The 27976-nt window shown below is 53.9% G+C and overlaps 2 protein-coding genes across 9 annotated transcripts in view; one reads left to right on the forward strand and one right to left on the reverse strand.

Moving 5' to 3' along the window:
- SERHL2 (serine hydrolase like 2) lies at positions 1 to 22173 on the forward strand. 7 transcript variants are annotated; one of them, XM_073213973.1, is made up of 14 exons: positions 1 to 93; positions 1585 to 2342; positions 3233 to 3396; positions 5224 to 5373; positions 5481 to 5594; positions 5923 to 5964; positions 6453 to 6571; positions 6845 to 6919; positions 8305 to 8414; positions 9104 to 9183; positions 14933 to 14967; positions 16751 to 16833; positions 20832 to 20928; positions 21724 to 22173. In XM_073213973.1, exons 5-14 carry the CDS (start codon positions 5498 to 5500, stop codon positions 21853 to 21855), a joined length of 870 nt encoding a protein of 289 aa, XP_073070074.1. In that variant the 5' UTR covers positions 1 to 93; positions 1585 to 2342; positions 3233 to 3396; positions 5224 to 5373; positions 5481 to 5497; the 3' UTR covers positions 21856 to 22173. The 7 variants fall into 7 exon arrangements, with proteins under 7 accessions (XP_073070074.1, XP_073070073.1, XP_036862744.2 ...); XM_073213972.1 differs by having other exon boundaries at positions 1585 to 3396; XM_037006845.2 differs by lacking the exons at positions 1 to 93; positions 1585 to 2342; positions 3233 to 3396 and adding an exon at positions 4259 to 4398 and having other exon boundaries at positions 21819 to 22173.
- Positions 20879 to 27976, reverse strand: part of RRP7A (ribosomal RNA processing 7 homolog A) — a 7428-nt gene continuing 330 nt past the window's right edge. Inside the window, exons 2-7 of one of the 2 annotated variants that reach the window (XM_017644157.3) lie at positions 26667 to 26809; positions 25336 to 25461; positions 24514 to 24631; positions 24097 to 24194; positions 23539 to 23737; positions 20879 to 22591 (exon numbers count right to left, since the gene is read on the reverse strand). In XM_017644157.3, the coding sequence (XP_017499646.3) occupies positions 22506 to 22591; positions 23539 to 23737; positions 24097 to 24194; positions 24514 to 24631; positions 25336 to 25461; positions 26667 to 26809 (770 nt within the window). In that variant the 3' untranslated portion in view covers positions 20879 to 22505. Of the gene's footprint in view, positions 22592 to 23538; positions 23738 to 24096; positions 24195 to 24501; positions 24632 to 25335; positions 25462 to 26666; positions 26810 to 27976 lie in introns of both variants that reach the window. The other variant, XM_017644156.3, reaches the window with a different exon arrangement.

A 27976-nucleotide genomic window follows, 5' to 3' on the forward strand; every position in this document is an offset into this window, starting at 1 on the left:
TTACAGTCACTGTCCATCAGTGTAGCAAGATGCTGTAGAGTCACTACTTGTCTTCTCCGTGCTGTACTGCCTTCCCGGTGACCTACTTATACTGTGAGTGCTGATTATAATGCCCCCTAATCCCCTTCTCCCTCCCGCCCCACCTTTCCCAACCCCTTCCCTTTGGTAACCACTAGTCCCTTCTTGGAGTCTGTGTCTACTGCTGTTTTGTTCCTTCAGTTTTACTTTGTTCTTATATTCCACAAATGAGGGAAATCATTTGGTATTTGTCTTTCTCTGCCTGGTTTATCTCACTGAGCATAATACCCTCTAGCTCCATCCATGTTGTTGCAAATGGTAGGACTTGTTTTCTTCTTATGGCTGAATAGTCTTCCATTGTGTGTATGTACCACATCTTCTTTATCCATTCATCTACTGATGGACACTTAGGTTGCTTCCATATCTTGGCTATTGTAAATAGTGCAGTGATAAACATAGGGGTGCATTTGTTTTTTTGAATCAGGGATCTTGTTTTCCTTGGGTAAATTCCTAGGAGTGGGATTCCCCGGGTCAAATGGTTATTTCCATTTTTAGTTTTTTGAGGAACCTCCATATTGTTTTCCACAGTGGCTGAACTAGTTTACTTTCCCAACAGCAGTGTGGAGGGTTCCCCTTCCTCCGCATCCTCGCATCCTCGCCAGCATTTGTTGTTCCTTGCCTGTTGGATGCTGGCCATCCCAGCTGGTGTGAGGTGCTGTCTCATTGTGATGTTAATTTGCATTTCCCAGATGATTAACGATGTGGAGCATGTTTTCCTGGAACTCAGTTCAGCATTGCATCTCTGTGTGTCTGTCTTCTGTAGTCACATTTTCCTTTCTGATTCTTCTCTTTTGTCTCCCTCTTCCACTTTTAAGGACCTTTGCAATTACTTGGAGTCAACCCAGATAATCCAAATTAATCTCCCATCTCAAGGGGTTTGTCTTACTTGCATCAATAGAATCTCTTTTGCTGTATAAAGTAACATAATCACAGGTGCCGGACATCAGGACCCAGACACCTTTGGGAGGCTCTTTTTCCCTGCCTACCACAATTTGGGTTTTAGGTTTTCCTGTTTTTGAACTCCTTACAAGGTGTCATTCTCCTTTGTGTCTTGCTTCTTTCCCTTAACATTATATTTATAATACTCATCTATGTCCATGTGTGCAGCATTCATTCTTTTGTCCTGGCTATATTGTTGTCCATCAAATTCATATACTACAATTTGTTTATCCATGTCTTCATTGACGGCATTTAGATGATCTCAGGTTTTGACTTTCCCAAGTAAGACTGCCTGTACCCTATACCTCGATGCACATGTGCACCAGTTTTTCTAGGCTCTGTACCTAGAGGTGGAATTGCAGGGTCATAGTGTATCAATCTTCAACTTTAATAACTGATGCCAAACTCTTTTTAAAAGCGTCTCAGTATACACCTCCCACCAGGAGTTTCAATTGCTCCACATCCTACCCACTACTTGGTGTTATCAGATTTTAACTTTTGCCAAGCTGGTTATGTAATGGTATCAACTGGTGTCTAGTTAAGTAAATAGACACACTGTTTTTTCAGTTTTCAACAGAGGGACTCCAATAAGGACAATGCCGGCACAGCAGGAGGAGCAAAGTAAGAAAGATGCAAGATGACTAATTGTAAGAAGTCAACACAGCAGCTAAGGCTGAAGCAATAAAAGAGAGGAAGACTGACGTATCCCTTAACGCAGCAGCTGAGAGCTGATGGGGGCGCACTCGATGGTCTCTGGGAATACAGAAGGGGCTCCTCCCTCCGTGCTGCCACCACAGTTCTGGGAGCGCACCCCTCCAGCTTCTGAGAGCACCGCCCTGTAGCAATGGCTCAGGGAACCTTACCTCTGGCCTCTAATCACTCCTTCTCATATCTCATCCTGATAGCACACATCAGAGCCACCCAGTCATCCAGCCCAGAATCCTGGGCGTCACCCAGAGGCCCCCTTCCTGATTCCTCCCCGCTCGTCAGCCAACCCGAACCTCCCTGTTCTACCTCCCGAATCTCCCTGATTGGTGCCCTCTTGTCCTTGCCGCCATCACGGACCACCCAATGGCAGAGATGCCTGACCTGTGTCTCTATTCCAGTTCCCAGCACATGATCTCACGCAAACCACCTGCTCAGGAAATGCTTCTTCAGCGAATCGGAAAACCTAAGGGTTTGGGGACAGGTGAACTGTAGGACGCCCTCCAGTTAAGACATTCTGGGATAAACAGAACATGTGGCTTCTCTTTCTAACCTGAGACAATGGGAGGGAAGTGGTGGCCAACATTGCTGGGAATTACTGAAATGTCCCCAGACTGACGGTAAAGAGCATCTTCTTGCCCCTCCCCAGGGGCTCTGTGAGGCCCTCGTCAGCAGCGAGTGTTAAGCAAATCCCAGCCTGGCAGGCGGTGGCAGATCTTGAATATCAACTCTGGAAGAATAAGTTTGGGAAGAGAGTTGGTTTCATTGAATCAAGATCTGTTGGTTTAAGGGGACTCTATTTTGTGACTTCAAAGGTCTGAGATGAAGTGAAAACCCAGTGTCCCATGGGCTCTCAGAAGGGGCTTGCTAGTTATTTGTTTTTTGTTTGTTAGGAAGAAGTTAGAGCTGTCATTTCCTTCCACCATGTCAGTCACCTTAGAGCTCTAAGGAAACTGGTCAGGCCCAGCACCAAAGGGGAGCGGTGGAGAGAACTGCTGGACCGGCAGAGGGTGCTTGTACTCTAGGACAGGGCAGGCTGGCAGTCAGCTCAGCCTGGGGATGGCAGGACAGGGAGCTCTGACCACGTGTGGCAGCACAGCGGAGGCTGCGCCACCATCCTGGGACGGGGCCTCAGGGTTTATCAGAGCTTCGGAGCAGGCCCTCACTGCCCTGAAGCACAGTGTTCCCTCTGAAGCCACCTGCACCAGGACGGGGAACACCACAGTGAGCCCACATTTCTGCCCTCCACCTCCAGCCCCTCAAGTCCTCCTCCGCCCCTTTGGACTGCTGAGACCCCCTGCCCCTCAGTCATGTCAGGCTGAGCCAGCGCTGTTCCAGTGAGCTCTGGCAGCACCCACATCCCTCACCTCACCACTAGGATTCCTGAATTTATGTCCAAAGAGGATCTGCTCAGACCCGATGCCTTGCCCCTTAGTGCCGGCATTGCCGGGTATGTGTTTGTGTATAATAGTGATCTAAGAGTTTTCTCTTTGTGAAACTGACCCACAAGGGGATTGAAAATGAGTTACCAGCAGCTCCCGCCGCCCAGCCTGACCCAGACTGTGTAGGGAGAGCACAGCATCGCACCGGAGCCTCAGGACAACCTAAAGCGCTCTCACGGACTCCAAGGGCCTCAGAGAAAAACGCAACACCGAAGAGCACTGCTTTTCCCAGGTTTGCATATTACTTTTTGATTTATTAAGTCGTTTAACAAATAATTCTCCAAGCTCCTTTCATGCATGGGCCCTTGCTGTTCCAATAATCTTGCTGCATAATCATCTACCCCAAAACGTAATGACAAAGGCCTTTTGGGGAGTGATCCAAAATCTAGGAGTAAAATAAGAACAGAGTGACCAATCTAACTACATAAAATTTTTTAAAAATTTCTCTTACGGCAATAAATAAATTCAAAAGGCAAATGACAAGCATTTGGGAAAAAATGTGCAACTCCTGTCAAAGAACTAATCTAACAGTTGAAGGCTCTAAGAAATTAGGAAAAAGCAGAATAGTGGAGAAAGGACATTTAAAAATGCAAATGGTCCTTAACTACATAAAAAAATTATTAAGGCCACTTATAAAAAAGAGAAATTCTAATTACAAGCACTCTTTTGATACAATTTCTCATCTCTCACACTGACACTGACACACATTCAAAAGGGGGGTGCTCCCTTCATCCCTCAAGGCCACAGGGAAGGAGGCAGGCATGTTGTCACACACAGAATGCAAACGAGCGGGTCTGGTGAGGTGCAAACATCTGGCAGCCTTACTGTGGGGTCAGCCTTTGCTCGGGTTCTCCTGCCTCAGGGACCACGCTGTATATGACAGCACCGGCGGGCGTGGGCGTGGGCCGGCGGGGACGCGGGGTGGCGGCTCCCGGTCCCGCGGGCATGGGCACGGCCAGGGGGACTGCCCGGGGTTGGGGGTCCCGCCACCCACGTGTCACGCGGGGGCGTCTGGCCGCCGCCCGCGGGCTCCCCGCTTGCCCGGCGGTGCAGGCGGGGCGTCCGGGAGCACGTGTCCCAGCAGAGCCGAGGGCCGCCCCGCCGCCCCCGGGAGCCAGCCGGCCTCCGGAGGGCAGGGAGAGGGGCGGGACGGAACTCGGGCGTCCCTCCTCCTGGCGAGCCTTCAAGGCAATGGAGTGACGGCCGTACTGGGCCCGCGGGAGCTCAGGGATGGGTGAGGACGCCGCACCCGGGGACCCTTAGACCTGGCTGGGAGGGACAGCCTTGGACCTCCGGGTGTGGCCACCCTTTCACGGGTAGCAGCCGCGAGAGCAGAGCGGGAGCGGCGGGGGCCCCAGGACCTGGCCGCTGGTGGCCTTGCACGGTGCCCAGAGCTCCAAGTTAGAGCAGCAGGCGCGTGGGGTCTGGGGACACGCAGGTGCCAGCCTGGCTGGAGGGCACGCGGGGTGGAAAGGCTGGCACTGGGTGGTGGAGGGGGCCAGCCTGACCAGAGGGCTCTAGAGAGGGCTGCTGCCAGGGGGCAGGGCTGGGGTGCAGGGGTCCTCTGCCTGGGTGAACTGGTCGCTGCCTCTGTTCTCCCTGGTGACCTCAGGCATGGACCTATACCTCAGGTTTCCAATCTGCCAAGGGAGGGTGACAGTGATCCCACTACCAGACTGTGGGGGGCGAGGGACTCCCCCATGGGCCCTCAGTGAACACTTAGGAAGCGTGGGCTGTTGTCATGGCTCTGCTTACTCCATTGTTACAGAAAAGGAAACCGATGTTCAGGAGTTTTTGTGACTTGCCCAAGGTCACACAGTCAGCAGGTGGCAGAGCCCAGGTCTAGCCAATCCCCCAACCTATTTCAGAGAGTTGTGCCATGAAGCCCTCCCAAGGTTCCCCTGGAGGGGCCGGGGTATCTTTCCCTCCTTGACCTATTGCCTACCCACCTCCAGCTCTCTCCCCGGGGGCAGTGCAGGTACCCTGGACACAGGGAGCATAGATAAGGGGGTTCAGAAAGGGCAGGCTTCATGAATATGTGGGGGGTGGTGTCTTTCAGGTCTGTTCTCTGAGCTGAAGCTGGCTGTACCCTGGGGCCACATTGCCGCCAAAGTCTGGGGCTCCCAGCAAGGCCTCCCAGTTCTCTGCCTGCACGGCTGGCTGGACAACGCCAACTCCTTCGACAGACTCATCCCTCTTCTCCCAAAGGGTGGGCTGGGGCCGAAGAGAAGCCGAGAGGTGGGGTGGTGGGACAGCGGGAGGAGAAGAGGGGACAGCTGCTCTAGACGCCTTCTCCTACCCTTTTTTCTGTCTCAGACTTCCAGTATGTTGCCATGGATTTTGGGGGTCATGGGCTCTCGTCCCATTACAGCCCAGGTTTCCCATATTACCAGCAAAACTTTGTGAGTGAGATCCGAAGAGTCACAGCAGGTGAGTAAGAGGCGGGGAAAGAGAGAGACAGAGAGTGTGTGTGTGTGTTGAGGGGCGCCCGGATGTCCCTCCCATCGTTGGAGTGGCGTGTGGTAGCCAGGAAGCACCACTGGCCTGGCAGCGACCTGGGGTCTGGCCCCAGTTCCTCCAGGAATTCAGTGGGAAACCTGGAGAGGGCTGCCAAGGAGAGCCCGCTGCCCCCTGGGGGTCCCACCCCAGAAGTGGAGCTGGGGCCCCGCTGAGCTGCTTTCCTGAGCGCAGCGCCCCAGGTGCCGGGAAGGGGGAGGGGAGGCTGGCCCCCCCTAGACCTGGCTCCGTGTGTTTTCAGCCATGAAATGGAATCGCTTTTCCCTCATGGGCCACAGTTTTGGTGAGTAACTCTGGCTGGGACCTGACTGGGCTTGGTGGAGGGGCCTCGAGGAAGGAGAGGAGCTCCTACGCAGGTACCTTCCCCCTGCACTTAAACGCAACAGGGCCCGGTAGACACTGACCTTGAGTCACTGTGCCTTTGGCCTCAGACAACCCCCCCCAAGGGACATATGGCCCCAAAGGTGTGTCTCCCAATTCGCCAAGGACACTGCAGCCTTTTGAGTGATCAGATCTAATGAAGAGGCTATATGGCCCCAAGGAGGGAGGCTCAAGTTTAACAGCAAATAGAAAGCCCTGCCCAGCGGAGGGAGAGAGGCCCAGGGCCCTGGGCGGGGGCGCGTCAGCCCTGGAGGAAGTTGTGCAGGATTTTGAGAGCTGGGGAATGTCAGCCGGGCTACTGTTCTGTCCCCAGGTGGCATTGTGGGCGGAACGGTAAGTGGACGGCCTTGCAGTGACCATCTCTGGCCCCTTGGGTGTTCCTCCAGGTAGGGTGGGGAGAGCAGGAGGCCGGGGACGTCAGCGGGGAAGGAAGAGCCTCCTCATGCCACCAGTGTCATTGGCTGGTGCCAGTCTGTGGATGCACGACAGTGGCGGCATCGGCACGGGAGGTCAGCAGGGCAGTGGATACGCGCTGCAGTCGAGGGGTTCACCCTCCCTGTCCCCCCTGGGACAGAGACCCTGGAGTCCAGCCACCACCGGTGTTTAGACCTTGATCTGGTCTTGAACTGTGGGTGAGGAGAGAGGCGTGTGCCCTGAAAGGACAACATTCTTAGTCCTGACCTCCCGGTCACAACCCTTCCTGAAAGTGTCCCCAGGGAAACCTGGAGTCCCTTTTCCTTTTCCCTCTCCTGTTCATTTTCCCTTTTCGTGTCACATCACAGTTTTCCTGTCTCTTCCCTGAAATGGTGGATAAACTTATCCTGCTGGACTCATCCCCACTAACCCTGGACTCTAAAGTAAGAACGGGGCCTTTGGGTGTGCTGTCGAGGGGACCCGGGGCCCAGGTGTGCCTGCTGCCCTCTCTCTGTAGTGGACAGGGAGCAGGGAGGAGGTGTCAGAAGGCAGGCCAGGGGGAACTGGGGCCCCCCCAGAGGGCAGGGTTATGCCGTTTATGCCCTTAAAAGTGTGCAGGGAAAGGGGTGCAGGGCCCTTTTTCATCCTTGGATGCCAGGTTGATCACAAAGTGGCAGGGGTGGGGTGGGAGAGGGTAGGAACTGTGGGTTGAGGAAGCAGTGGGGGGACACACAGCCTGGCAGACCCACCTGAGCTCATGCTTAGTTGAAGCCTTTGTGCTGTGTACACATTGCACAACCGCACACGGTGGCCCTGAGTGTGGGTCAGCAGAATGCTGTGACTCCTCCCACCACCACCACCAATGACATCAACCAGAGCTAGCCCCACATCTGAGTCTGGCCTCTGCCATTTATCTGCTGTGTGACCCTGGGCAAGCAACTTCACCTCTCTGTGTGTCAGTTTGCTTACTCGTGAAATAACGAGGTTGGCCTTGCCAGCTCTGTCGGTTCGTCGCTCTGTCCCCGGGGGCTCAGCCTTTTCGTTGTGACATAGCTCCTTCATCAGCTCGTTTCTTGTCTGTCAAATGACCACAAACTCCATAAAGGCAAGAACCACGGCTGTCTCTTTATCTTCACATGCCCCATGCCCCCCAAGGAGTAAGTGCTCAGCAAATGTTCCCTGCATGAGCAATAGCTCACGGGTTAAGGGGAGCATCCCATGAGTCTGGGGGGCTGCACTGCCTTCTTTACCTGCTCCCCGCACTGAGCTGACAAACAGCGCCCCCAGAGTCTTCCTCCTGGGGGGTCTGAGTGTGTGGTCCTCCCCGGCCAGCATTCTTGGGGAGATGGATGGGGTGCTGCTCTCCACTGCTGCTCCAGGCAGGGAGCCAGGGTCAGAGCCAGGCCACTCAGAGTGAGCTGGGCCGGAAATGGGTGCGCTTGAGGGAGGGGTCAGGAAGGCTCTGGGGAGCAGCCCCTCTGCCAGCCTCCTCTCCACCATGTGGAGTGGTAGCATTCATTAAACCAGGTGATATTGCCAACCCCAGATGGTTTATGACTTACGGACCCTAATATCGAACCTTGCAGAGCCCTTGGCAGTTGACAGATTTCTTTGCCCTCAGCCATCCAATCTGATCCCTCCAGCCGACCCCAGAGGGCCTCAGGCAGGGCAGGGCTGCCTGGGACTCAGCTGGACTCCGGCTCACAGGGCTGATCCCGCTCCCGCTCCGCGGCTGAGGGGCTGCTGAGGGTGGTGGGGGGAGGCCGGGGAGGGGCTGGCCGCTCTGCAGCCAGGCAGCCCTGCCCACCTAGTGACCAACAATCCCCAGGAAATTTCCAACTTGCTGACCTACAAGCGGAAAGCAATAGAGCACATGCTGCAGGTGGAGGCCTCCAAGAAGCCCCGGCAAGTGGTCAGCCCAGAGGAGATGCTGCAGGGGTGGGTGCCCGGGTGTGGCGAGGTGGGGAAGGGGTGGCCTGGAGGGCCTACCAGAGACCAAATCTCTGGGGGCACCGAGGAAGCTTTCACCTCCTATTTGCAAACCCACCGCAAGCCTGTTTCTGCACTGGCCCTGGGCATCCGGCTTCCCCACACTCCCCAGATCCCCGGCCTGGCCGCCTTTGTCCTGCTCCCGCTCTAGCCTTGCCTCACCTTCCAGAGGACCCTGCCCCCCAGGGTCTCTGCCCTCTCCCTTTCTTCTCAGGTGCCCATGCACATTCACGCACACCCTTGCTGTGCTCTCTCCTTCCACAGCTTTTCTCCCCTCTGTGGCTCCTTCTATCTGCACCCCTCTCCAGGCACCTTGCCAACTTCCCCACGCTGCTCTGCCCTCAGCTGGCTGGCACTTCCCCAGAAGCTGCCCTGACTCCCCCAGCTGAGCCTTGTGGGTGATTGCAGGTCTTTGGTGGAGACCATGGTGGCTGGGCTGGTGTATCTGTACCCTCAGCACCTGGCAGCTTGCCTGGTAGTCAGGGCTCCATAAATGCTGTTGTCTAAAGGAGTGAAAGCCCCCCCCTCCACTGGTGAGATCATCACCAGGACATGCCTGTGCCCTCTGGGGGTGGCCTTCTCCCCTCCTCTCCTTTCTGCCTGGCCTCCCCTCCTCAGCGTCCTTCTGTCTCACCCAGGCTCCTGAAGAACAATAGTCACGTGGGCGAGGAGTGTGGGAAACTCCTCCTGCAGAGAGGAGCCACGCAGGAGGCCACAGGTAAGGGCTCCCAGGCCACAGCTGTTGCTTATTGGCACTACCTTAGGAATGAGAAGGACTGAGCTCTAGCACTCCTTGCTCTGGGCTGGGTGGGGTACTAAGGGCTTTGGAAACCACCTGTCATGTAATTGTCCAGCTGCCCTGTACTCACCCCACTAAGAGCAGGAGAAACGAATGATCAGGAATCGGCCCTGTATCCAGCCCCCAGTGAGGTCACTGAACAAGGGCAGACAGCCCTCCTGGTGGCCAGAACCTTTGGCAGCTCAACTCCAGGGGGCGCCATCGCCAGTGTCCTCACTGGCAATGACCCCCCGGAGCCGAGCAAGAGTAGGCCGGGCGGGGCACTAGCTTTCTAGCAGGAGAAATGGACAGTGAACAAGAAAAGGGACAGACCGAGAGACATTTTCCTGTAAGTGTGATAAAGAAAATGTCCAGGGTGCTCTGAAAGAGTCCTGGGGGCAGGCCTGCTCTAGAGAAGGGTCTGGAAACAAGCTCCCAGGAGGTAAAAGCCTGGGGGAGGCAGTGTGGTAAGATGGGCCATGCATCAAACTGGGCACAGACTGGCTGGATTCCCAACTCTGCTGGCTCAGAGATCTTGGGCAAGTCCCCTCGTGTCCTCGGGTGCCAAAAAGGTCTTGGGATTTTTGTGCTCATGGGCTGATAGGATCAAGCAACATGCTGAATGTAACTTATGTCCATGAAGTACTCAGTGAGGAGGGTCAAGAACCCAAGTACCTGTGGTTGCTGAGCAAGTTGTAGGGGTAAGGCAGTAGGGAGTGGTGGGGCCTGTGGTACTGGCGATGCCATGCCCTGGTTACCACGGGGCGACCCAGGTCTAGCATGGCCAAAAATTTCTAGTTGCTCAGCAGAAGTCAGAGATCTTCTGTGTCACAACTTTTTTCCCAAAAAACAATTTTTCCCCCAGAAATTGCCAACACACCGTAAATTCAAATAGATTATACTTAGGGGATGTTCTGACTATAGACTACCAATCTGACCTGTTTTGGGGGATTGTCTTAGTACTCACCTCTGAACCTAAGCCTGCCGCTCCCTACAAATCTGTCATGGAGAAGGGAGGTAGGGGAGAGGGCGGTGGCCCAGGCTTCCCCAGTGTGCCCACCCAGATGGCCGGCTCAGAGGGGCCCCAGCACAGAAGCAGGCTAAGCCGGAATAAGACATGCTCCTGGCTGGGCTGGGGAAGCCGATTAGGCCAGGCCAGGTCACAGAAAATGGTGAGCTCAGACGCTGAACCTCAAGTTGTCAAGGGTGGTGGGGAGCGGGGGGAGGGCTGCTGTGGGAGCCGGCAGTGGCTGTATCATTGCGCCAGACGTGGCCTCTGAGGCCCAGGGTGACCTAAAGCAGACCGACTAGGCTCTCAGACCCTGCTGGGTGGGGTGGTGACATCAGGGCACCAGTGTTCCAGCCCCCCAGAGTCCCTTCCCTCGGGCCCCACACCCCCTGGCAGCCCCCATTCCATTCCGGGGCAGGGCCCCTCCACTACCCGGCCTAATCCCTCCCCAATCTATGAGTTTCCTGGCTCTGCCCTGACACAGTCCCGCAAATGGGTGGCTTCAGCAACAGACATTTATTCTCTCACGGTTTTAGAGGCCAGAAGCTCAAGATGAAAACGTTGGCAGGCTGTGCGACCCATTCTGTCCCCACCTCTCCCCAGCTTCTGGTGGCCTCAGGCGTCCTTGCGGGTGGCCTTCTCCACCATCTTCTCAGAGGGCGTTAGGTGAGCAGAGTAGGTGAGGGGCTCAGGACGGGAGGCAGAGCTTGCGGTTTGCTCCTTTAACTAGAAAGGTCTGGGTCGGCCTCACGGAGCGCGTGACTTGAGCAAAGCGAAGCAGGTGAGGGAGGCCGGCAAAGACAGCTGCCTTTAGATTAGGTAGTAAGTCTTGGTTTGAGGACAGCTGGGGCCTTAACATGATTTCACTGGGGGGCCTGTGGCTTTCTTTTAAACAAAAGGGAAGCTCTTGGAGGGTTTTACCTGGAGGGTGGGAAGGTTCAGGGGAAATGATCGAATCTGCACTTTCAAACTGCAGGTAGTGGGCACGTAGACCCAAGCAAGCCCCTACCCTGGTCCACACTAAGCTGAGGGTGGCAGGGACGGGGTGCTGTCGGGCTGGCTCTTTGCTTCCCTGCTGCTATTGGCTAAAGGTTTTTAAGGGGTCACCAGGACTCGGTAGGACAGCTCTCCTGAGGGGTAGGCCTGAAAACTATGCCTTCCTTAGGGAAACACCAGGAGTGTCTCAAGGTGGATTATTCTCCCTCTCCCACCCCACCCCCGATGCAGAGAGGGGAGCGTCTCGTGTGGCCAGCTGTCTCCTAAGTCAAAGGGGCGACTTCATCTAATTCCTGGGGGTTCTCAGCCTGAGGTGCAAGCATCCCAATTTCGTAAAAAGAGGATGCTCTAGTCTCTAGAAAACACGTTGGAAGATGTCTTTTCTGTGATTATCTTCCTTCATTCCCGGGGTAGACTGTTGTCAAGTGCCTACCTGGGGGGCGCACGGGGGGGCAGTCGCCATGAGGGGAAGGTCGTTCTGGGCAGCACAAGGGGCCAGAGGCAGGGAGGAGGGCGACAGAGGCGTGGGGGAGCTGCTGGCAGCCTGCGCGGGGGCTTTGAGGGGGCCCTGGGGGAAGACCCTGTGGACATGCCGAGCAATCGGGACTCTGCCCTGACGGTGGTGGGGCGCCACTGCAGGTGTGGGCACCGGAGTGAGATCTGGCAGGGTCCAGTTCAGGAACAATCTGGAAGTGGGGTGGGAGGCCGAGGGGGGTTGTCAGATCAGGGGTGTTTCAGGAGGTGAAAGGGAGACCAAAGCAGCGCCTGTGTGGGAACGATTCGGTCTGTGTGAGGGGGAGACTCTTTGCTTCCACGCAGAGCACTTCCGACACTCAGCGGGGGGCTTTGCCCACCCTCTCGGGTCTTCCACACCGGCTGGACGCCTACAGCCCAGCTCCGCTCTGACACTGTCTGCAGGGAGGAGGGAGGAGGGCAGCGAGCCGGCGGGGGCGGGTGGGTCCTGCACGGGCAGCGGGGGCCCTGTCCCCTAACGCTGGGACCAGAAACTCTTCCGGTTACACGGTCCTTCAAAGTATTCCGAGTCACAAATGCCTAAGAACCTCTATCTACAATTAATTGTTTACATTTATCATCCAAAAGGTTCAGAATTTCTAGTTAGATGGGGAAACCTAACAATTATAGAAAATAGTTCTTAATGTTCCCACAATGGTTTTCTCAGAAGCCACTTTGTTTTCCAGTGTCAGTGGGAGACCTGACTGGGCGCCCCTCCCCAGGGCCTCATGGACACCCCTCTCCCCACAGGGCCGTTTCCAGAGGGCCGGGCAGAGATGCCGGTCTAGTTGTCATTTTGATTTTGTTTTTTAATTTAAAACACCTTTGTTGAATAGGTGCTGGATCACATGGTTTAAAAATGACAAAAATATAAAAAAGATGTGCACGTCTTGCTGGGTATCATCCCACTCCCATCCAACAGGCTCCCAGTCCACCCCCTGGAAAATTCCCTTCACAAGTGCATCCACACCCTTCCAGTGTTTTCTTCGCTAAGTACAAGCACCTGCAAATGTAGGCCTTTACCTCCCTCTGTAACACAACAGCAATAGCCACCGGTCTGCTCTAACTGGTTCTGCAGCCTCCCCATGACTTCTTACCGTAGACTCTGGAGATTAGGCCACACCCAGGTGAATGTCAAAGCTAGTTTAACCAGTTCCCTACCCAGACACACTGGTTGTTCCAGTTTCTGCTGTTGTAAGCAAAGCTGCATTGCACAGCTGTGTTCCTGGCTTTGCAGAAGTGTTAACAACCTACAGATCTTGAGCACGCACACATATTCAAACCACACTATCATTTCTCCCCTGGCAAGGGTAAAACCCCTGGGTTTTGAAGGCATTGCCAGGTGCCCTCTGGAGCTGTCCCTTAGCAGCCTGGCCTGTCATGGATGAGAGATCCCTGTTCCCAACTGTCAACAGTTGGAATTTTGCTCATTTCATAGGTGAGAAGTTGTATTTCAGCAGGGGTCTAATTTGTTTTCTTTTTAAGGTAAGGATGAAGAGCTCTTGTATTTTTTTTTTTGAGAACTGTTCATTCCTGTCTTCTTGTTCACCTTTCCATGGGGTTTTTGTTCTTTTCTCAATTCTTAGGAACTCTTCGCATGTTGAGGGAGACTGAATTACAGATACTTTCCCCCAGGTTGTCATTTATCTTTTTGAATTTGTTGAAGTGTGTTTTTCTTTTCTTGCAATGCAGAAATTTTAATGTAATTGAATATGTCTTTTTCCTATCTTCTGCATTTTGAGTCATACTTAAAAGCTCATGTTTGTTTCTAACACTATTTGGGTTTAAGTATTTGCACATTATGTATTTGTCTAGTTCACATTCAAGGTGAGGTTTGGGCCTAGATTTATCTTTTTCCTGATGGCTCCTCCGTAGCCTAATGCCATTTGTTGAAAGGCTACCTTTGTCCTCCCCGATGTAAGGGGGTGCCACGTCATCCCTGACGGCCCGCCTGTATTTGGGTTTATCTCTGATCTTCTGTCCTTCTATGGGTCTGGCCACCTGTCCCCAGCATGACATGGTTTATGCTATTGAGGCCCCACAGTGTGTTTTAGTATCTATGAGACATAAAGTCTCCTTTCAGGGCTTTTCCTGCTATTCTTGCTTGTTTATTTTTCTGTATGAACTGTAGTATCAGTGTATCATGTAGTTTAGTTCCAAAAAAACCCATCTTGGTATATCATATATGTACATTTAATAACAATGCTAATGGTAGCAGTGATACGAGTAACCCCCTTGTGCCCATCACCCAGCTTCAACAGAACAGCATCAGTTCCTGTGAGCCCCGTCACCCCATCTCTGCACCCAGAGATAAACATCTGCTTATTCAGTTGATGAGTACTGACTGGGTGGCAGGCTTTGTTTTCACTCCTGGGGGTTCAGCTGTGAATAACGGACCAAACTCCAAGCAGCAGCAAAGTAAAGGATAGCGTGCATGAGAAGTGCTGAGCTTACAGAGGAAGTAAATCAGAGGCGGGTGGAGAGCCCCCAGGTCGCCTGGGAGGTCTGAGAGCCCCCCTGGGAAGGCGGTGGTCAGCAAAGACGCGCAAGGAGGAAGCGTCCCCACTGCTCTTTGGTGGCATGTCTGTGGGACTTCCCACTTGATGCCTGCAGCTGTCTGCCAGGGTAGAGGGTCCCTGGATGACCGCCCCACGGCTCACTGTTGCCGACGTTAGGCAGCCTCCAGTGCCCTCCCTGACCCCCCCATAGCTGTTCCCTACGGGACACCGCCCAGGCGTGGAACTGCTGTGTCCCTCCTCCCTGGGTGAGGCAGAGCTGTCCACCACGGGGACTGTGGCTTGGTCTGGGGCTGGGGCCTCCCCAGCCTCTCAGTGCCTCCAGTCTCTCTCTCCTCCATCCATTTCTCTTTGACAAGTGATAACACGATTCTTAGCTGCTGGATCCCTGGAGTTGAGAGCCTCACGATCACCTTAAGGTTCTCAGAGCTGAGAGCCCACTGCCAGGAAGAGTCCCTGCTCCCACCTTCCTGCTGCCCTGGCCCTGGGTGGGCCGCAGCCAGTCGGTGGCCAGGTGGCTGAGGACAAGCTGTGCTCCACGGAACCCCCAGAGGATGTCGGGGGCGGCCCCCAGTCCAGGGATCCCCAGGGAAGCTGAGCTGAGTCCCCTGCCCTGCCAGAAGCACTGAGGCCGCACCCTTGTGCTTCCTTGCAGGCCTGGTGCTGAACAGGGACCGGAGGATCGCCTGGGTGAGTGCTGCGGCTTCCTGTGCCTTGCAGTTTGCCTGTCGGCCTGTTTTTCTCTTTTTATTGTAGTAAACTATGCATAGCATACTCTTAACATTTTTAAGCCAAGCGTAAGCGTACAATTCAGTGGCGATTTTGTGTACAGTCATGATTTTGTGCAACCATCACCACCCAAACATTTTTCATCAACCCCAGTAAAATCCCACCCCCACGTCCACCAGCCACGGGCAACCACCATTCCATTCTGTGTCCATGGACTTCACCACTCTAGGGACTTCATATAAGTGGATTCATGTGATCTGTGGCCTTTGTGTCTGGCTTAGTTCACTTAAGTAGTTTTCAAGGTTCATCATGTTGTATGTAGCCTGTGTCAAAATTTCATTCCTTTTACGGCTGAAAAATAGCCCATTGTATGGACAAACCATTCCCCCATTTATGGACACTTGGGCTGTTTCCACCTTTTGGCTGTTGTGAACAATGCTGCTGTGAACACTGGTGTAAACACCGGTTCAAGTCCCTGCTCTCAGTTCTTGTGGCTGTGGCCTAGGAGTAGAAATGCCGCATCCTGTAATCCCTTTCCAGAAACCGCTACAGTTTTCCACAGCAGCCGCACATTTTACAGTCCCACCAGCAATGCACATGTTCCAATTTCTCCACATCCTCACTGACACTTCTTTTCCACTTAAAACATTTTAGCCATTCCAGGTGTGAAGTAGTGCAGGCCTCTTCTGAATAGTCAGTCTCCTTATGGCAGGGGCTGGGGGTAAGGGGGAGGGTCCACCAGCCAGCAGCTTCCTGAAGCTCAGGAGTGTTCCATGTGGGGCTGGGGTGGCCGGCGCCCGGCGCAGGGACCCCTCCTCTGCCTTCCCAGAGCCTCCCGCGTGCTGGGTCACCCCCGCTTGGCCCTTGAGGTAGGAATGCTGTCACCGGCACTTTACAGACGAGGAACTGAGTCAAGACAGCCTGCAAATGCCCAGTCATGGCACAGGGCTGAGGGCTCATGGCCACGAGACAAATGAGAACAGCACTACTGATGTGCAGACAAACCCAGATTTCAAGGCCCACTGTCAGCCATGTCATGGGCACGCTTGGGGTCCCACCAGGGTTTTCATGTGTGTCCAGGGACAGACATGGACTCTCAGTTTAGGCCTTTTGGGTTTTGTTTGGGTTTTCACTTAGTTGGTTGCAAATGCTTAAACGGATTGACAGGAAGGGCAGGGTGGCAGAGTCCCAGGAGGCATGCTGGGAGGGTAGGGGGTGGTCAGAGGAGTTTTTTAGAGGAGGGATTGGCTCTCTGGGCTGAGTGGTGGGACTGAGGTGGCGGAGAAGGGACAGACATCCCAGGTGCTTGCTAGAGCACAGGTAAGGGCTTGGAGGCCGATCAGTGCATCTACCGGGGGGGTGGGGGGGCTCCTGATGGAGGGTGTGAGGGCTGAGGGGAGATGGGGCCCACACTGACTGTAAGTGCGTCTGGGAAACATCTGCTGGGCAGCCATGAACTGAGAGAGAATAGATTTAGGGGTAAAAAGAGTCTCTGGCCTGTGGGAGTTAGAGGACTGTCAAGGAGGCAGTGTGGTTGGGCTTGGTCCTGAGCAGATGGCTGAGGTGCCGACAGGCTCCCCTACCCGACAGACCGGCGTCACAGCCACAGCGCTGCCTGGAGGCGAGCGTGTGCATGGTCTGTCTCTGCAGCCGCAGCGCTGCCTGGAGGCGAGCGTGTGCATGGTCTGTCTCTGCAGCCGCAGCACTGCCTGGAGGTGAGCGTGTGCATGCCTTGTCTCTGCAGCCGCAGTACTGCCTGGAGTTCATCAGCAGGGAGATGTTTGTGCACGCCATCAGGAAGCTACAGGCCCACGTCCTGCTCATCAAGTAAGTCTGAACCAAGCCCCCAAGGGGAGATGCGAGGGCCAGGAACCTCCAGGTCTCCCTGCCGTGAGGTTCCCGGTTCTGTGCTGCCTTCCTTCTTGGGGAGCCCTGGGCAGCGGTGTATGGAAGGCAGGCAAAGCGAGGGGAGGGCTTGGGCAGCAGGGGATGGGCCACCAGGATGGCAGTGGGTGTCTGTGGAGGGCACACCTCAGTAAGGCAGAGACTGGCACACATCTTGGTCTGGCCTGTGCGCCAACAAGTCCTCCAGCCACCTGAGGCCCCTCATGGCCTTGCTGTTCTCCACCACTAGCACCCAGCCAGGAGCAAGCCGACCACCTCAGGGTGCAAAGCAGTGAAAACCCTTTCAGGTGGCTTAAAGGCCACTCTCCATTCCACTGAGCCATCCTGGGCCACATGTCCAAGGCAGGAACTGTGTCGTCTGGGGCCACATCCCCGTGGCCAAGCGCAGGGGTGGAGAAAGCATGGACCCAGATGCAAAGCCAAACCACAGTGAGCTACAGCGCACACCCGCTAGGACGGCTGGACTCCAAAGGAGGACACCAAGCATCAGCCAGGACGCAGAAGAGCTGGAGCCTCACACACTGTTGTGGGGCTGGAACGGGGTGGCCACTGTGCAAGAGTCTGTTAGCTCCTCAAGCCATTAAATTACCATGACCATATGACCAACAGTTCCACTCCTGGTATATACCCAGCGTGGCCACTGTGGCTCACAGCAACGTCAGTCATCAGAGCCCAAAGGTGGAGATGACCGAAATGTCCATTGACGATAAGTAAGATATGGTTGGGCACACAATAGGTTACTTTTCAGCCATAAAAAGGAATGAAGCTCTTACTCAGGCTATAATAGGGATGAAGCTTGAAAACATCTTTTCAGTGAAAAACAGCCAGTCCCCATTTGACAAAATTCAAAATCCATTCATTATAAAAAACTCTCAACAAAATGGGTATACAGGGCAAGTATCTCAACATAATAAAGGCCATATATGACAAACCCACAGCCAACATTATACTTAGCAGCAAGAAGCTGAAAACTTTTCCTTTAAGATCAGGAACAAGACAAGGATGCCCACTCTCCCCAGTTTTATTCAACATAGTCCTGGAGGTCCTAGCCACGGCAATCAGACCACACAAAGAAATAAAAGGCATCCAGATTGGCAAGGAAGAAGTTAAACTGTCCCTGTTTGTAGATGACATGATATTGTACATAAAAAACCCTAAAGAATCCACTCCCAAACTACTAGATCTAATATCTGAATTCAGCAAAGTTGTGGAATACAAAATTAATACCCAGAAATCTGTTACATTACTATACACAAACAATGAACTAGCAGAAAGAGAAATCAGGAAAGCAATTCCATTCACAACTGCATCAAAAAGAATAAAATACCAAGGAATAAACCTAACCAAGGAAGTGAAAGACCTATACTCTGAAAACTACAAGACACTCATGAGAGAAATTAAAGAAGATACCAATACATGGAAACACATCCCGTGCTCATGGCTAGGAAGAATTAATATTGTCAAAATGGCCCTCCTGCCTAAAGCAATCTATAGATTCAATGCAATTCCTATCAAAATACCAACAGCATTCTTCAACAAAGTAGAGCAAATAGTTCTAAAATTCATATGGAACCACAAAAGACCCCAAATAGCCAAAGCAATCCTGAGAAGGAAGAATAAAGCAGGGGGAATTAAGCTCCCTGACTTCAAGCTCTACTACAAAGCCACAGTAATCAAGACAATTTGGTATGGGCACAAGAACAGACCCATAGACCAGTGGAACAGACTAGAGAACCCAGATATAAACCCAAGCATATATGGTCAATTGATAAATGATAAAGGAGCCATGAACAATGGGGAAATGATAGCCTCTTCAACAGCTGGTATTGGCAAAACTGGACAGCTACATGCAAGAGAATGAAACTGGATGATATTCTAACTCCATACACAAAAGCAAACTCAAAATGGATCAAAGACCTGAATGTAAATAATGAAACCAGAAAACCCTTAGAAAAAAACATAGGCAAAAATCTCTTGAATATAAACATGAGCAACTTTTTCCTGAACGCTTCTCCTTGGGCAAGGGAAATAAAAAATGAACAAGTGGGACTATGTCATGTTAAAAAGCTTCTGTACAGCAAAGGACACTATCAGCAGAACAAAAAGGCATCCTACAGTATGGGAGAATATATTTGTAAATGACATATCCAACAAGGGGTTAACATCCAAAATATGTAAAGAACTCACATGCCTCAACACCCAAAGAGCAAATCACCCTATTAAATAATGGGGGGAGGATATGAACAGGCATTTCTCCAAAGAAGAAACTCAGATGGGCAACAGGCACAGGAAAAGATGCTGCACATCACTAATTATCAGGGAAATGCAAATTAAAACCACAATGAGTTATCACCTCATACCAGGTAGGATGGCCAACATCCAAAAGACAAGGAACAATAAATTCTGGCGAGGATGCAGAGAAAGGGAAACCCTCCTACACTGCTGGTGGGAATGTAAATTAGTTCAACCATTGTGGAAAACAATATGGAGTTCCTCAAAAAGCTAAAAATAGAAATACCATTTGACCCGGGAATCCCACTCCTTGGAATTTACCCATTCTAGTTCTCAGATTCAAAAAGACACATGCACCCGTTTATCGCAGCATTATTTATAATAGCCAAGATATGGAAGTAATGTAAGTGTCCATCAGTAGATGAATGGATAAAGAAGATGTGGTACATATACACAATGGAGTATTATTCAGCTATAAGAAAACAAATCCTACCATTTGCAACAACATGGATGGAGCTAGAGGGTATTATGCTCAGCGAAATAAGCCAGGCAGAGAAAGACAAGTATCAAATGATTTCACTCATCTGTGGAGCATAAGAACAAAGCAAAAACTGAAGGAACAAAACAGCAGCAGACTCACAGGACCCACAAACTGTTAGTCCTAACAGTTGCCAAAGGGAAAGGGATTGGGGGGAGTAGGTAGGGAGAAGGGGGATAAGGGGCATTACAATTAGCACTTGTACTGTGGTGGGCGGGGCACGGGGAAGGCAGGATAGCACAGAGAAGACAAGTAGTGACCATAGCATCTTACTACACTGATGGACATTGACTGTAATGGGGTATGTGGGGGGGACTTGATAATGGGGGGAATCTAGTAACTATAATGTTGCTCATGTGATTATATATTAATGATACAAAAAAAAGAAAAAAAACCCCAACTTAGCAGGTAAGTTTTCCCCACCCCTCCAATCCTTACTTCTCTGCCTCTATTCTTTCCTCCCAGAGGGTGTTCGCTCTTCTCCTTTCTGGCTCCATCATTCACATTCTTTTCTTTTCCTCCTTTTTCCTTGACCTTTCTTTCCTCCTTTCTCTACAGGGCTTTGCTTGCTTCCTCAACCTCTTTTCTGTCTGTTTCCCTCTTTCATTTGGTTATTAAACCTCCTTTTGGCCAAATGTAAAAAAAAAAAAAAAAGCCAGTCCCCAAAGTTCACATTATGATTCCAATTCACATGCAGGTCCAGGTAGGGAGATCTAGACAGGAAGTTGGTTAATGGAAGACTGAGAGCTATGTGAGTGCGAAAACTCCTTCAAGTGTGGGATTTTTTTTTTAGGTGATGAAAATGTGCTAAAACTGATTGTAGTGGTGGACGTACAACTCTGAATACACTAAAAGCTACAGAGCTATAATGCTTTAAATGGGTGACGTTAAGAAAGCATGGGCCCTAGTGCCATTCAGATCCTGGCTCTGCCAGTCGGTGCCTCTGTGGTTCCTCAATCCCAGTTCGTGCTGGCCTAACGGGCACTGAGTGACCCAATCTTGAATTAAACCTCCTGGGCTCACAGGGACCCAGCAGTGGGACAGTCAGAGAGAACCCCAGCCCGCTCCTCGTCCCGGAACCCAGGGCAAGGTGGAGGGCCCTGCAGGGAGGCAGTCCCAAGACGAACCTTGATTTCTTCTCATTTTCCAGAGCAACTCAAGGATATAATGATGTGAGAAGAGAGAATGACGCTGACAGGGATTTCGTTCTTTTATTGAACAGCATGCTGAAATCTGTCCTAAAAGAGGTAGGCACCAGGCTCATGGCACATGCAGTCCAGGAGGGTGCATTAGGCCACCCTGGACCCCACCTCACCCATTTTTCTTGCACTGGGACCCCGCCTGACCTAGCTCCAGGTCTAAAAGGTGACTGCAGACGCCCCCACCCCCACCCCCCACTGGGGTCACACATAAATCAGCACAGAACACTTATAACTGGCAGGATCTCTGACTGTCCTCACCTATCTCCAGGCCAAGCCTAACCCGGCCACAGGCAGACTCACAACTTCCTAGGGTCCTGAACAGGAGCCAAAGACCAGTCCCAACAGTGTGTGCTGGCTGCAGGGCAGTGACTTTGCCCTGGGAGCACTGCCACTTCGTGACCATCGTCCACTACAAACTCCCGACCCCAGGCCTCTGCAGACATCCTGGCCGCAGCGGGCAGGGGAAGCCCACCTGTCCTTTCCAGCCTCTCTCCCAGGCAGGGTCCAGCTGGAAAGGCTGCTCACTTCTTTTCAAGCCAAGCTTCTATCACTACCAGAACTCACAGCATCCCAACCCCCAGCCTTGCTGTGGCCTCACAACTCAGAAGGGCCCAGAACCCCGGGTCTGGGCACTTCCCTCGTCAGGCCTTTCTCATTGGCTCAGTGCCGGACCTCAACTTGCCACATGGCACGGGTGCCCTCGGAGATGCGGGTTGGTCACTGCCCTGGGGCTCACCCACCTGGGACACTTCTGAGCCGCTGGGAAAGCCCCAACACAGCAGAGGGCACCAGAGCTACCTCCTCAGGGCCACACCTCACGCACAGCCCCTCCTCCTCTAGCGGTTCCAGTTCGTGGAGGTCCCTGGCAATCACTACATCCACTTGAACCAACCCCAGCTCGTGGCCGGCCTCATCAGCTCCTTTCTACGGGGCAGGGAGAAGACTCCAGACGAGCCAGAGCCCCGGGCCTGAGACTTCATGCTGCTCCCAAGCCCTAAGCCAGGCCTGGCATGGCGGGAACAGGCCTCATGTTCCTGAAGGCCGGCTGGGCTGAGGCGGACTCTCGGAGCAGAGCTGGGGACGGGGTGGGCACAAGATTCTCACTTTAACATCTGAGACTTCAAAGGGAGACAGTCCAGATTTGGGGGGCTGTTTTGTGGCTGATAATCTGCAGAGACCAGGCAGCAGATGGGAGGAGGGAGGAGCCGGGATAGGCCTGCAGCCCAGCAGCTTCTGTAACCTTTTCTTGCTACCCAAATGGATGAAAAATCAAACATTGTACTCTCACAACTTTTGATGCCGTTTCATGGCAGTGGGGGCTTCTCCCCTGAGGGAAAGGGGGAAAATACAGCAGGAACTTGGCCTTGAATGGACAGTCCGGGTTGGGAAGAGACCAGGAGAGGGAAGAAGCCGCTTTCCAAGGGCCAAGCCCCCAGGCCGGCAGGCCTCGCCGGCACCAGACCCAGGACTACAGAGGCACAAGAATAGGGGCGACTCTGTCCTTCACCTCACGTGGGCTCCCTTGGCCTGGGCACAGTCTGGGATGAATGTTCCAGGCCCTCTTGTCCTCTCTGGCCACACACTGCCACTGCCCCTTCCGGGGGGCCCTGGGCCACCATGGCTCAGTAGGGTCGGAATTTGCGTTGGGCCCGCATCAGTTCAATCCTCTGCTTGTCCTCCTCAAACTTCTTACGCAGCTGTGCTAAGTCTGGGGTATGAGAGGAAAAGGGGAAACAGAACAGGATCAGAAAACATCCCCTATGGGGGTGCTGTGTCCCACCGTCCCCACTAGTCCGCGCGACCCATCCCCGCAGTGCCCATTCCCAGCCTGGGAGCTCAGCACGCCTCCCGGCCTCTGCTTTCAGTACCGGCGTGGATGTTGCAAAGCAAGGGAACTAGCCGGCGGGCCCAACAGAGGGCGGAGGCCGCAGGGGAGAGGGCCCGCGGCACGCCGGGTGTTCACGTGGGAGTCTCACCAGTGACAGGGCAGAGACACCACGGCACTTGCTCCCTCACCCCACCCCACATGCCCAAGGGGCGTGCAGGCAGTTCTGGGGGTGCTGGGAGACCCCAGGGACACCTCCTCCAGCCCCTTCCCACAGCAGTCAGACTGAGGAGGACGCCAGCAAGAAGTGAAGGGACACTCCACCCCAGAGCGCCCCAGAATTCCGACAGCAGGTCTGGTCACTGAGTGCCCAGGTGAGATGGGTCAGCGGGGCCCAGAGCCTAAAGGAGGCAGGGAGAGGGCTGCTGTTGGGTGACCCAAAAGGACAAGAGCAGGGAGAGGCAGACGGGGGTGTGGGCGGAACAGCACGGCAGGCAAGAGCGCCTGGGGCTGCACAGGCCCCCTCGCAGAGGCCAGGGCCGGGACCCCTCCCGGGCCCTCCGGGAAGCCGTCCTGCAGGCCCGGAGACCAGGCGGCTGGGAACGGCTCTCCATCCCTGGTGCCTCTGCGGCCTCTCAGCAGCCCAGGGCCACACAGCTGCCTCCGCACGAGGATGCTGCCAGGCGGGGATACGAACCCCAGAGCCTTTTGTGAAGTTTGGGCCCAAGGACACCCCCACCCTGTCCCCAGGTCAGCTCTGGCTGGAGAGACAGCAATGGCCACAAGCCTTGGTGGCAGCCAGAAACCACGGGTTCCGGGCACTCCCTTACGCTCCATCTTGGTCTCGCGGTGTTGCCAGGCGTAGAAGTTGAGCAGCTCCTTGCGGGCGCGCTTCCGTCTCTCCCTCTCCAGCACCCGCAGGCTGGCGGCCTCTGTCCGAGGGAGCACCGGCCGCCGGCCCCGGCGAGTCACCTTCACCCAGCCCTCCTCATCAGGGACCCCTTCCTCCTCCTCGGCCTTGGCCTCCTCCTGTAACATGATGGAGGTGCACAGGGGCCTGGACCCGCCCTGCGGCCTCAGGAGCTCCCAGCACCACCCTAAGCACCCCGGGCACCTGCCACTCCCTCCAGCCCAGAAGCATTGGGGGCTAAGTCTGGTGGGGATGGGGGGTGGCACAGAGGTGCCAGCACCGCCTCCTCCCTCAGGCCATCTATTCCCCACAGACCATTTGGGGACGTAACATCACCCAGCCAGGTGACCCAGGACTCAGCAGGGAAAACGGGAACCTGGACTCCCCACGGTGGCAGGCTGCCTCCGCCTCCCCCCGGGAGCCACACCAGAGCACCGCAGCGCCATGTTCCCCAGGGCCACCCCCGCAGAAGCCCCACCTCAGCTATCTTCTTGTCGTAGGCCTCCATGAATGTGTCTACTTCCACCCTCAGGGCCTCAGGGTCCGGCACTGCGTCTGTGTAGTTGCTGATCCATTCTGAGGGGGAAGGAGGGAGGGAAACGGGGCTTCCTCAGCCCCACACCCGGGGCCCCGCCTCAGGACCTGCCAGGCCAACTGGGGTCTTCTTACACAGCAGCACAGATGGGGACTCGCAGCCCAGGATCGGCAGGTGGGGACGACTCTAGAGGTGGCAAGCTGGGCCTTCCCCTCTGCCCACCCCCAGCCTGGCATGAGAGGCTCAGGCCGCCCACACATCACTCTCAGGGCAAGTGAACGGCAGAAGCAAGTGCCCCCACAAAGCTTCCCCACCAACTCACGGCCCAGGAAGGAAGCCAGCGCCCACCGCGGTACTGACTGCGAATGCCGGTCTTCACAGGGTGACTCGCTGTTGAGACTAGCAGAGGGTGTTTCAGGGCCAAGGCAGCTGCCATCCCACCTGGTTTCTGGAACACCACGTAGGCTACCTGGAACCCCTGGGGGGAGGGAGAGATGTCAAGTGCGGGTGCCTTCCCATCCCCCCGACCACCCGATGCCTGACACAGGGGCCACTACCTGCCCTCAGCCTGACTTGTCATGGGTCCAGGGGACATGTGCTGGCTGCTCCTGGACAGCAAGATGACCAGACAGTGATCCATAATCCAGAGGAGGGACAGCCACACTCCAAGGTACCCAACTTCTGCTAGAAGTGACCCTTCCCCAGGGAGACACGAGACACTTGGGACCCTTCTTCCAGTTACAGGAGGGACTTGGCGAAAAGTGTGCGTGCCCCGGTCTGGGTGCTGTTGACTAATTTGTACACTAGTTCGAACTCCACTATACCAGGAGGAGTGGGCTCAAAGCACATGATCAGGGCCCCCAGGCCTGAGGAAGAGCAGCCTTTGGTAGGGAAAGCAGGGGGCGAGTGCCCTGCATTTCAGGGCAGCGAGCGGGAATGGTCTGGGAGCTTTAGCCGAGGACAGTGGGAAGAGTGCCAGGAAGCCAAAGGATGTGGCAAATCTGGGGAAAGGAGCTGAGGCTCTGCTGACTTGACAGCCCCCCTCTGGCCACACACGGCAAAGGCCCACTGAGGACCACAGGCGACACTCTGAAAGTCCCAATGCCACCCCCGGCCCCACCTTCCCCTCCCTGGGGCACAGTCCTAGCCCACTCCAGCGGACCCCAGTACTCGGAGGCTTACCGGAATGGGCTGAGGGTGAAAAAACTTTGACTCTGGCTGCTTTGGGCTCTCAGCGAGGTCCGGCTTCTCCTGTAACTCCACAGCCTGGACAGCGCCGCAGGGGGAGAGGACGCGGGACAGGCACTCCTACCCAAGGGACGGAAGTGTGCCGTGAGCGGCCGCCCAGGATGGCCCCGCCAGGAGACCAAGCCCCCGCCCTGGCGTGTGTCCAGCGCACAAGGCCTGGGCGAGCTACATCCTTCCCAACAGTCACCGCCCCACACTCCCGAGGCCTGAGACAACCACCTGGTGAACTTTTCATCTTCAGAACGGTGGCGTTTTGCCACATCTCCCCTGGCCAGAGGACTTGGGAAGGAGGAGCTGGAGTGTGAGCTATAATTCTGGTGTAAGCTTTAAGAATTCAGGCTCTAGGACAAGACCCTGCTGGAAGCATATGCCCAGGGTATGTCTGCTTTGTTCCTCACGGGACTTCTCAGTAAGGCCATCTGACTGAAGGATCAGTCTTTCCCTGTCAATCACACTGAGGTACTGGTATCAACAGTAGGGATTAGGCTCATTACAAGAAGAGGTGGGGACGTTCCTGGTTTTATGCTGAGTATACTGACTTTATGAGACAACCAGCTAAGCTATTCTATCTGAATTAGCCGCTTAGAAACAGTTAAATCTATGCTGTTGTAATCAGCGTGGACAGTGGTAACCCCAGTGGGGGAGGGGCCTGAGGGGATTTCTGGGGTGATGTTTCTGTGCTGATTACACAGGCAAGTTCCGTTTGTGAAATGCTGCAAATGTGCGCTGTGGCCCATCCCTTCTCTGTACATACATCACACTTCAGTAAAGGTTAAAAATGACACTGTCTCCTCTTAGTGCATCTTTGTCTTTAACTGCATTAGAATTAAAACAATTCACCCACAATCCAGCAATTAGTTTCTCTTGTGTAAGTTTGAGTAATGTAAAATTGAACAGTTTTTTGTTTAAGAAAATTAACATATAACTGGAGATTAGACTTCAAGGTAATTACATTTTCTTGTACTTTCCCCATTTCTTACTATGGACATGTATCTTCTTCATAAACGGAAAAACATGTACTTCAAACAATTCTGGGTAATAATGAGCTTTGAGCTCCTTAGAGTTATACTCTTTGGAACACATCTTTAAAAAGCCAATTTCCTGTCACAAGAGATGAAGGCAACCTCTACATACCCTCCTAGGGCTTCGGTTAGCTGCTTCCATCACATCGTTAAGGATCTGGTGAGCATCAGCGGGAACCCAGCCCTGCCTGGGGCCCCAGCCCCAGCCCCAGCCTCCAGGTTCCCTCCCAGACACCACCTCACCTCTGTGCAGTATGGAGGCACATTGAGGATAAAAAGGGTCCGTCTCTGAGGCCAGGAAGACTTGGTGCCTTCTCGAACTCTGTGCTCTCTCACATAGAGGTAATGACAAGTGTGCTGCTTTTCAGAGAACTTGATTGGAATGGCTGGAAGGGAAATGGGGACGGGGATGGACTGTGAGCCAGGTTCAGCCTGTCCCTTTCTAGTCCCATCTGTCCAGCCATCCATCCAAACCAGAGCCATTCCCCCAGGCAGGAGCAAAGGAGGGTGCTGTGTAGGCTGTGTGAGTGAGCACGGAGCATCTGCCAGGAGGGGCCTGCAAGCCGGCAGGGCAGAGAACAGAAACAGCGATCCTTACAGGTCTGGGTGAACGGAGTGGGATGCTCACACACTGCTGCTCACCCAAATCCTTAGGCGGCTGGAGGCCCGTGACCTCCGGCTGCCTTTCAGCCTCACACATGTTCTCACATTTCCCTTTACCTGGAACATCAACCATTCTTGAGGTTTTAATTTCCCTTCTTCAGGAGAGCCTTACATGCCAGGTTAGACCCACCAGCTGTCCTTGGTAACGTCTCTAGTGGCCTCTAAATCTACGCTGTGTAATTATTTGGATAATGGCTGGTATTCCCATACATTTTAATCTTCATAAAACTTGGGACTGTTCTGTTTTTCTCACGACCTTCAGAGCACAGTGGGAACGGGGTGCAGTTCCTGCACTTAGGAAGCTCACGTGGGAATGGAAGGCAGCTATGAACAAGTAAGCATGTCCCAAGATTCTATCAAATGTGAAAGAGACACAGAGACCTTCAGATAGGCCATCAGAATGGCCTTTGGGGAGGTAACATTAAAGCCACCCGGCAGAGCTGTTTGAGGAAATTTGCACAGCAAGTGCAAAGTCCCTGATAGTGTTAAGAGCTTGTTGCCTCAGAGAAACAGATAGGGCTTTAGGTCAGCACGAGCCAGGGACACGTGGGGCCACGCCGGTGGGTAGAAATAAGTTGGGGTTTTGTCCTAGGCGCCAAGTTGTAAACCGCAGGAGGGAGTTCAGTTGGTCTGGGAATACAGTGGGCGTGTGAGGTAAGATCTGCTTTAAATCTAATTTTAGAAAACATTCTGGCACCGGGTTGGAAAACAAGGCAGGGGCGAGAACAGAAGCAGGAGAACCACCCGGGGGGACACATCGGTCAGGAGCTCCCCGGTGGGGGCTGATCGGGCCGGGCCAGGAACTGCAAAGAGGTGGTGAGAAGTGGATGGGCTCCCCTGCGGGGGCGAGGGGGGTGCAGATGGACGCGGTTCGCGCTGCGGGAGAGTGA

Source organism: Manis javanica, chromosome 10 (genome assembly GCF_040802235.1).
Source record: "Manis javanica isolate MJ-LG chromosome 10, MJ_LKY, whole genome shotgun sequence".
NCBI classification, from domain to species: domain Eukaryota; kingdom Metazoa; phylum Chordata; class Mammalia; order Pholidota; family Manidae; genus Manis; species Manis javanica.